This window comes from Bicyclus anynana, chromosome 4 (assembly GCF_947172395.1).
Source record: "Bicyclus anynana chromosome 4, ilBicAnyn1.1, whole genome shotgun sequence".
Lineage (NCBI taxonomy): Eukaryota > Metazoa > Arthropoda > Insecta > Lepidoptera > Nymphalidae > Bicyclus > Bicyclus anynana.
In genome coordinates this window covers 13,447,913-13,457,842 of record NC_069086.1, presented here as the reverse complement: position 1 = coordinate 13,457,842, position 9,930 = coordinate 13,447,913, and the positions used below count along the sequence as shown (strand labels likewise).

Here is a 9,930-nt window from a genome sequence, read left to right as displayed (position 1 = left end):
CATAACATACACCTACATCTACATAGATACATACATAGATACATACATACAATATACATACATACATACATAGGTTTAGCGTTTTAAGAGTTTTGGAAAATAGTAGAAATTATAAGTAGCTCTCGTTTTATTTTCATTGATTTGCTAGTAACAGGCACCCAATGATTATTTTATAATATAGATATGTTACGTAGAGCCGTGAATCGGTATAGCCCAGTGAATATAATCTCTGCCTCTTATTCCGGGGAGTGTGGTTTCGAATCCGGTCCGGGGCACGTATCTCCAACTTTTCAGTTGTGTGCATTTTATGAAATTAACTATTACGTGTCTCAAACGGTGAAGGCAAAACATCGTGAGAAAAACCTGCATACCAGAAAAATTTCTTAATTATCTGCGTGTGTGAAGTCTGCCAATCCGCCAGGCCAGCGTGGTGGACTATTGGCCTAACCCCTCTCATTCTGAGAGGTGACTCGAGCTCAGCAGTGAGCCGAATATGGGTTGATAACGAATGAATGATACGATACGTGAATACAAGATCACCGCAAAAAGTGATCCGAATTTAGCGACTCCACTGAACACAATTTTGTGTTTTCGTTCATTATACATATAATATTTTTAGCATACTCAGAAAAGATTACAAAAATAATAAAACTAATGTCGGACAAAGGTTTCACAACATTTGTCAGGACAACTTAATTAATAAATCAAACTGTAACCAATATAAGACCCTAGTATTGGCAGAGAATGACCTTGAGTGAAGTCACGCACCTATGAACGTTGTGTGTAGGGTTAAAGGATCCTTTGACTGTTAACAAACACTCCCCTTTTCCACTCAAGTCACTGTCCCCGCCTATCCCAAGTAACCCATAAATAATTACACAACAAGAGATGTGGACGGCTCGAACGCCACGAGCAACCTGAAGCCGTCCGTACCGCAAGTCGTTGCAACACGGCGACAACAATATAGTTCTTACACTTCCTAAACACACAACTCGACATTGTAGACAATATTTAGGTATTACGAAAGTTATTGAAATACAAATAGCTTTCGTTGTTTACTAGGCGACTAAATTAAATTAAGACAATAGGGATGATGACAGTTTTTTAAATTGTATATAAATTAAGAGATTGCTATAATTGTATATTAATTAAGCAATTTTGTAAAAGGAACAGGGTATCTGCGATCATTGCTTTCGGAGCTACAGGGATTTAAAGGGTCAGATTTACGGCGCTGCCGCGGATCCCTGAAAAACGCCCCATACAAAATGGCACGAACTAATGACGTCGTAGGCAATGTAATGATCGTTAGATTTGTATGTGCGTTCAAACAAAATTACTAATATCTTTGTTATTTGTGCGTTTACGTTTATAGTTCACATATTAAAAACTGTCACATTTAATGTAAGGAAGCTAAAACTGTAAGAATTTTCATCTAATTACGATAAAAGATTTTTAATAGATTTTGAAATTTTATAATCTAATTTATTTTGCAAATAACCAGTCAATCTTTGCTTTTTATGTATAAATTAGTTAACATTGAACTTATTTACCCGAATGTATCATAAAAATCAATATATTCAAACCTAGTCATCATCCCCATTATGCACATTTGTCCACCTCAGTTTTGATGCGTATATATCTCTGGTATACAATTTCGTTGCAGGCACCCGGTAAAAAATGTTTGGTGCGAAGAACACTGTAGCTAAATCGCGTACCTATCTCTCCCGCTGTACTGTGCCCTCGGGTCGTCCCGGTTGGCCGGCGGTAATCACGTCTCGCCCTCACACCTCTCCACCCTCCCTCCAATGTTTGCACGCGGAATGCCAAGTGCAGGGATTCTGCGCTCCTTTACATTTGGCCGCTCTTCTGTTTGCGTGACGGTTGAACAAAGGTATATAACGTTTATTTGGATACACCATTTATAACTCAACAACGGCTAGACTTTAATGATTTTTGATTTGGTTTAGTAATAATAATAATAATAAAATCATTTATTCAGCCAAAAAACATAAAATAATTATGAGAAAACATGAGACTTAATACTAACTTAATATTAAGGCTTCGGCTGAATGGGGCGCTGCCTCAGCTCTATGCTACAGCTAAATAACGTAGCGCTGATTTTCAGGCATGACCCTAGGATGAGCTCATCTCATCTCTGATCTGTTTCTCTCTGAATACCAGAATGGTTTGAATGTCTATAAAGTAGATATAAACTTTTAGGATACTTATATAATCGACACCAATGTAACTCGTCTAGTAACCGAAAGGGGTGTGGATATTTATCCTCCTCCTAACAAGTTGGCCCGCTTCCATCTTAGATTGCATCATCACTTACTCGTACCATCAGGTGAGATTGTAGTGTTAACTTGGAAAAAGTAATAAAAATGTATCTTGGTGTGCCTGAAATTCCAAATATGAGCCACTACATGAAATAGCACTGATATATCGTGTTTGTGATCATCTTACGATACATCTATAATTTCAACGACGAAGGAAGTATATTCTTTCAGTCCAATAAGTTTCCTTTCAGTTCAAGTAAAAAAAATAACCCATAAGATTTATTTGTCAACCATAAGTCAGTCTCTTGACAACGTTATAGAAAGTATAACCCGTGCGCATTTACAGGACACCTGGCTACCAAACACAAACACAACACAGACATCATTCGAGCCAGCCAGGTCCAGGTCAAGTTAATCTGCACGAGCTGTAACTATTGATGTCATAACAAGTTATAAACATTTTCAATCTCAAAATTCCTACTCATAATTACGAGTAAATAACATGGCGTTAAAGCCAACCACCTGTAAAGAGGCTATAGCGCGATGGGAAAAGGATAAGGGGGAGGCAGCCGCTGATGCCAAGGTGGTGGAACTGCAGTTCCAGTGGCCACCCATCGAGAAGATGGACGGTGCGCTCTCTACCCTTGTTAGTTGCGAGTAAGTCGTTTATCGCTGTGTATATGCTTTTAATACTAATTTTAGAAGGATTTTGTTAATTGGTAGATACACATTGTAGCCTGTTGGCCTGTAGGTAACAGTCTCTAAACGCCCCTCCTTCTGAAGAACTTCAAACATAGGTACCTATAATATGAAAATAATTTAGTTAAAGGTATAATAGCACAGAATACTTACGAGTACTTATGGTTATAATAGCTATGTATGAATAAAAACATTCAAGTGAAACGGCTTTCCGTCGGTTATGGGTGAAATTATCGTCGAGAATAGCAAAATAAATTAAGTATTTCTACAAAACTGTGAGGTAGTCTTAAATACTAAATATAGTTTATATTTAAGGAAACTAAGCCTATCCTCAAACATGATCGACAAAATAGTTGGTATCGCTGGTATGAGGAATCTGAAGATTTTGTCGCTGGGAAGAAATAACATTAAAAGTTTTGCTGGCATTGTGAGTTTCTATAATTGGATATTATCATCTATCTATCTTTGTGTATTTCGAGCTCTTGCCAATGCAGTGCCACCCTTTTATAATTCTATTAAACTTAACAAACATCTTTGAAGGAAACTCTTCTGAACCTTCATTTGGGTCTGCTCATGAAACTCTTCTTCTCTACATTTTAAGTAGGTATACCTAGATCATGAATTTCCAAAACCGCTGAATACAGATAGGTAGGTATAACCTATAGATAATTCATAATAGTAGGGAAAAGCCCATGGGCTACTTTTTGTCGCAATATTTTCTTCCTTCAAAAAAACATAATTTGAGAGTTTTATCATGATTTTGAGAAAAATTTCATCATCATCATTCATTATCAGCCATATCTACATCCACTGCTAGACATTGGCCTCTTGCAAGGATTGCCAAACATGACGATGTTCAGCTGCATTCATCCAGCATCCAGCGGCTCCCTGTTACCCGCTTGATCCTTGATGTCATCGATCCTAGTGGGGGGGACACCATTCCAGCACCTTAGGACTCCAATGTACGCATCTTGAACTATGCGCCCCGTCCATTTCCACTTCATCTACACGACTTATTGCGCTATTTTATCTTTGAAGTAGGTAATGTATGTTTAATTTTCAGGAAACTGTATCAGAAACACTGGAAGAATTATGGATCAGCTACAACAATATTGATAAGATGAAAGGTATAGGAGCAATGAAGAACTTGCGCGTGCTATACATGTCCAATAACATGATCAAGGAATGGGTCGAGTTTAACAGACTTCAGGTATGAGTTATGACCTCCTAGGAGTAGGTATATATTCTTTGGTTATGACTACCAGTGTTCAAGTTACCAAAATGAACGTTTAATGGTGTTCATCTTAATTCGGAATTGAGTGAAAAGCCACTTGCTTAGTTGTAGCCAATTTGGCTAACGCCGCGTTGCATGGACAGGCTCTAAGGGTTGAATAAGTTCAAAACTAGTCGGGTAGGTTATCTATACTAGTACTAATATTATAAGAGGTTTGTGGTGTTTTAGGGGGTAATCTCTGGATCTATTGAACCGATTTTGAAAATTCTTTTACCACTCGAAAGCCAAGTTACTTGTAAATATTATAGGTTATATTGTCCCCGTTTTCCCACGAGAACAGACTACAAGGGTGAAACCGCGGAGAGTCGGCACTAATAACAACGTGAGTTTTAGCCGGTTAGCCCTAATATAAGTATGACACTACCGGACGCCCGCGACTTCGTCCTCCCTTAGGTCTCCCTAATCCAGCCCTATCGCAAAATCCTTTATTAGCGGACCTCTACTAACTATAACTTACGTCCCTGCCTTTCATCTTTGTACGTCGTTAAATAACATTGTTTTGTGCAATTTTAGGATTGTCCAGCGCTGAGAGATCTGGTTTTCATTGGAAATCCAATCTGTGAAAACCAGCCTGATGTCGAAACATGGCGTAACCAGGCATCGAACCGCATTCAGCAAATCACGAAACTAGATGGAATTCCTATTGTTAGAGACACGGAATAGGTATTAATAAATAATAATTATATTGTGTAGAAAGAAAAGAACCCAAATAAATACGTAAATCACAGATATTTTTTTATTGTAGGTAATCGTATTGCAATTCAAAAAATATCAATCAACTTTTGAACTTTGTTTTTTTTTGCGGTCATGTGTAGAGAACTCTTCCGGCCTTTTGCAATATTTTTAAGCTGTGTGTATGTTAACCTCGTCCACTCTTTGACATCACTTTCTTCGCTGTCTTCCTAGGAAACCCATAGAGGGATCCCCTTTGCAGATGCCCGAAAAATGCGATTTTCCTCCTCATAATGATTGTCACGAGGCTTCGGTCACAATTGGCTCATTTTAAAAACTTGAACATTCGAGAAATTCAGGAAATTTTGAATATTTTCCTTAGCCCCACATCTCAAAAGCTTGCGACCGTCGACGACACTCTTTTTTCAGGACCCATGTCTCGCACCCATATAAAATGGTGGTTGGTCCAAACAAAACATACTTTACAATTACATTTTAATAATGATAACAAATTATTGTGAACATTTTCACATGTAGGTAATAAGTCAATTATAGAACAATTGTAGATAAAGTATCACCGTCTCATGGAATTTATGATATGAAGAGAGCTGTGATTGCGTGACCGTTTCAACTGCGATAGAGAAACACTTATATTAGGATGGATGTGGAATGACAATAGTACATAGTACAAGAGACGGTTGAAAGAGTTCTTAAGGGAACCAACAATTCTAGCGACCTCTCTGGCGCAGTCTGAATTGAATACAACAAAAAATATTTATATAATACTAGCGGACGCCCGCGACTTCATCCGCGTGAAACTCGATGTAAACTTTCAACTACCCCTACCCTACCCTACCCCTACCCTTACTCTACACCTACCCTACCCCTTTTTAATTTTTTTCTGTCATAAGAACCTTCTGTTGACAATAACAAACACATCAAAAAAAAATATAAAAACGGTCCAGCAGTTCACAATGATTCGTGACCAAGGGAAATATGAATTCATTTTTATGTATAAGTATAGATATTCTAAAGTTCAGATCTAGTCTGGAAGTATGTATTGGCCTTAACATTTTACCGATGAAGTGGTACATCATCAAGGGAAAAAAACGTTTTCCATGAATTAACACACTAAAAACGAGTAAGCATTTGTTTTTTTACCAGTTTTTTGCCAAAAACGCTGACCTTTAAAACGCCTACAGGCAGACAAATTGCGATACGCCACTCTTCTGTGGTAGGTTCACTCTTTCTGGATTCCTTCACAAGAAGTACCCACAGATCGCAAACACGATACCCATGCTGAGCCCACTTTATAGTTTTTGGCTTTGTCGCAACCTTCAGCGGTTTTCAAAAGACTATAACTTATAGGTACTTACTCTTTAGGCGAAGGAGTTTTACCCACACTAAAAGTAAGTATTAATTGATTATGATCCCCTGTAGATCTTGCAGCTGTCTCTTATACTATAATAATAGGTTCGTCGCATCGCCTCTGCTTGACATTTATGACAGATTATAACTCCACGACTAATAATCGTTGCGCACGCCATTTGTCTATTAGGTGAAGCAATTTATGTGTTACAGTTAAGATTGAATTCTATTAATCGAGTAATTGCTGTGAATTGATTTTGAAATCGATTCTTCTTGAACACTTTCATTAACTAGACAAATACCTATTGGGTCGAACGGTGTTTTATCAAAGAATTTCATAAAACTTACCTTTAATTCTAAAACTAAATTTTTCCTATAAAGGTTAAAAGTTATCTTCCGTTTTATACGGAAATAATACTTTATAATAAATACTTTATTTAAAATATAAAGAAAAAATCATTGTTTCTTGTAACAAACAAATTCCGTATTTTGATAAATGAATGCAAATGTAGGTACTTACCTACTGTTATTTATTCTGTAGCAAAGTGTTGCGACAATCGTTATAATTTGAGCCAATTTTTCACCACCCCTGTACTAAGACTTGCTGTAGGTCCATAATACTGCTACTAAATCTGGCCGTGTGTAAATCGTCTAATACATACCTCAAAACAGGCTTAATAGCTAGCCGAAATCGGGATAATTTAAGTATGATTAAAGAGTGATTTACTTGTTTTTATATGTATAAAAAAAAACAATTTTTATGTTAAACTAAAGTATGACGTTGTAGTAACAATTTGTGCCATTAGTGCGCCACCCCTGCCCTAAGACTCAGCGCACATATACCGCTACTACATCCGGCCGAGTATAATTCGTCATACGTCTCAAAGCAGACTTAATAGCCTGCTTAAATCGGCCTAAAGGAAATACGAATTGCCGAGGGTCGTATCGCCACAGTCCCTCCTTTACTCGCCAATGGCACCATTGTGTTGCTAATAAAATTTAATGATGTAAACGGATAGCGTGAATTTATCTAAGTTAGTAGCGCTCAGGGAATCGGCCGCTGAGGGGAAATCAATTAACGACAATATATCCAACGCAGATTGAGTTATTGTTGTAACGAGATATTGTAGAGCGAATGCTTTGAGTGATTTCTATTCGATTTTAAGAGATAAGCGCTCACTCTGTCGTTTTGTTTGTAATTTAAATGTACTTTTTCTAAACAGTCTGTGTCTATTTAAACTTAAAGACGTAGCTAACGCCGTATCAATGATACGGGGCCCCGGACTACAAGGGCCCCTGACTTGTAAAAGAAAAAATTAGTAAAATTATAAATCTACAATCTCACTTAATCTGGTGCTTCGCGGATTTGCCGCTAGTCTATACTCTATTGGGCCCAACCAACTAATTTTGATACAGGGCCCCTAAAAGGCAAACTACGCCACTGAGGTGGAGGACATTTTTTTAACTTCATACTAGTAAAAGTAAATAGTACTAAGTAGGGAAGATATTATTGATTTTCACCGCGTTTTTGGAAATCGAGACTTCATTGGATCCGACGTTTTGAGTCCTTATATGTAAGTATATTTTTATAATAACACTAGGGAACGCCTGCGACTTCGTCCGCGTGGAATTCAGTTTTTCACAAATCCCTCGAAAACTATGGATTTTTCCGGGATGAAAAGTAGTCTTTGTGTAAAATCCATTCAGCCAAATTGCTGTGGTATACCCGCAGCGCAAAGGAACAAATATACACACACACAAAGTTTCGCCTTTAAAATATTAGTGTGATATTTCTTTCTTCAATCACACCAAATATAAATCAATATATACCTATTGTATAAAAACATAAGTCTCAGTCATAAAATAGTTAATTTAATTTAATTTAGTTTTGATAACTCCCAACACTTAAGTCTCAGTTTCATTAAAAGGGTAACGATAAAGTATCGCGTGCTCGAAAACCAATAACAAATATTAGATCGCCGGTGACATTTGAATGGTGTTCAATAATTAATGTACGACACGGGTTACTTATTGTGTGCTCCTCGTAATGGACCGATAATTGTCCGTCCAAATAGAACTAACTCTGTTAATCACGAAACGGCTGGCGGGTTTTTGAATACCCGACCCGATCCGATATCTGTAGGATACGATATCGGATAGTGTAAAAGGAATCAAATAAATATTAACTTATATTATTTTAATAAAATAGTTGAGCGTTTCCGAATAATCCCGTAATCCTATTCCATAAATTCAATAAGATATGCATGTAGGACTTATTTTCAGGATAAACGTGTGTAAAAAAATAGCAATTTTGAGGCTACCTTTTGTTTTTTTTTTCGTAAAGAAATCTTACACAATTAGGTACTTATAATTATATGTACGAGTACCTAGTTACAAATTAACGCACTCTTTACCATAACGTAATCGCGTCTTGTACTATTTAACCAATTCCTAAAGATTTTATACTATATGTCGTAAAAATCGTAGAGTCATTAATAAAAATGTGGACAGAACCGCTGACCTAACCTTGGTCATCGGCTCTGCCAATTACAATAGGTATGCTATGCTTAACCTCACTAATCGCTTACACAATAAACTACTCTTAATTTTACTATTTTACCCTGGTAGTTGTGGTAGAGGAAGTACATCGAGCAAGTCCCAGGACTTGTGACCATTGGGTGTGGTTTAAAGGCGCCTTTTAATACTAGTAAACACTCACCAACCCTGCCCGACGTGCTCTCCATGCCCACAGTAAACAATTTAAGATCAATAATTACTTCATCACGAAACATTATCGAACAAAATCACTAACGCGACAAGCAGCATGACGCCTCAAGCTGCTCAACAAAGAATTGAACCAATTAATAACCCAAGACACTAATCACTTTCCTTTCCTTAATAACACTACTTAACACATCACTATTTCACTATACTTGACAAATAGAAGACGATTATTCCATCTTAAAAACGCGATTAGAACTGAATTACTAAATCAGCAGACTACGGAGACAGACGGAGGCAGGATGCCTCACTACTTCACTAGAGTGAATACACAGTGACGGTACACGCGTACGCGCCATTTGGGACGCGATGCCATTGGATGAGAGTTACGTGATCTCCTATTGGTCGATCGCCGCCACGTTCGTTATGGTGGTAACGTTTTACAATCTTAATTACTTCAAGAGTAAATAATCAAAACCTAATTACATGATAACTTGATTCTAAATTTATTAAATTAATTAACGTAGATTTTGCTGATCATTACGACAGCAAAATCTCAACACAGAACCTAAAGAGCTTCTTTTCTACTGCTGTCAACTGTCATCATTACTTGAGAGACCAATTATTAATCAAATCAAAACGGAACAGTATTTTGACTGCAAAATGATCAGACCACTAGATAACAAGTCGATTCGAAATAACCACAGAGCAAACATGACAACTATTAGGTCTGAGGCCATAGAGCCTTCAGTGAGCCAAGCTTCCCCGGCGACACGGCCATACTGACGTGCGGTGCGTGCTCTGCAGCGCCTCCAGTTCTTTTCTGTAAAAAAAAAAAAAATCTGAAGCTAGGTACTTTCACAATTAACCTAGGCTTTGTTTGAATCTAGAAACTTG

General features: G+C 37.4%; 1 protein-coding gene across 1 annotated transcript; it reads left to right on the top strand.

Annotated features, from left to right (window-relative positions):
• The first annotated feature begins 1,812 nt into the window (after window positions 1-1,812).
• LOC112057401 (dynein axonemal light chain 1-like) lies at window positions 1,813-5,769 on the top strand. The gene is made up of 4 exons (XM_052881183.1): window positions 1,813-2,936; window positions 3,294-3,405; window positions 4,042-4,188; window positions 4,786-5,769. Exons 1-4 carry the CDS (start codon window positions 2,782-2,784, stop codon window positions 4,933-4,935), a joined length of 564 nt encoding a protein of 187 aa, XP_052737143.1. The 5' UTR covers window positions 1,813-2,781; the 3' UTR covers window positions 4,936-5,769.
• Window positions 5,770-9,930: the final 4,161 nt, after the last annotated feature.

What these genes read in the sequence shown, in the direction of transcription:
- LOC112057401 (XM_052881183.1), top strand. Translation starts at nt 2,782, where the DNA reads ATGGCGTTAAAGCCAACCACCTGTAAAGAGGCTATAGCGCGATGGGAA. An exon ending in TTAAAAGTTTTGCTGGCATT is followed by an intron (nt 3,406 to 4,041) that starts GTGAGTTTCTAT and finishes TTTAATTTTCAG; the next exon opens with GAAACTGTATCAGAAACACT. An exon ending in TCGAGTTTAACAGACTTCAG is followed by an intron (nt 4,189 to 4,785) that starts GTATGAGTTATG and finishes GTGCAATTTTAG; the next exon opens with GATTGTCCAGCGCTGAGAGA.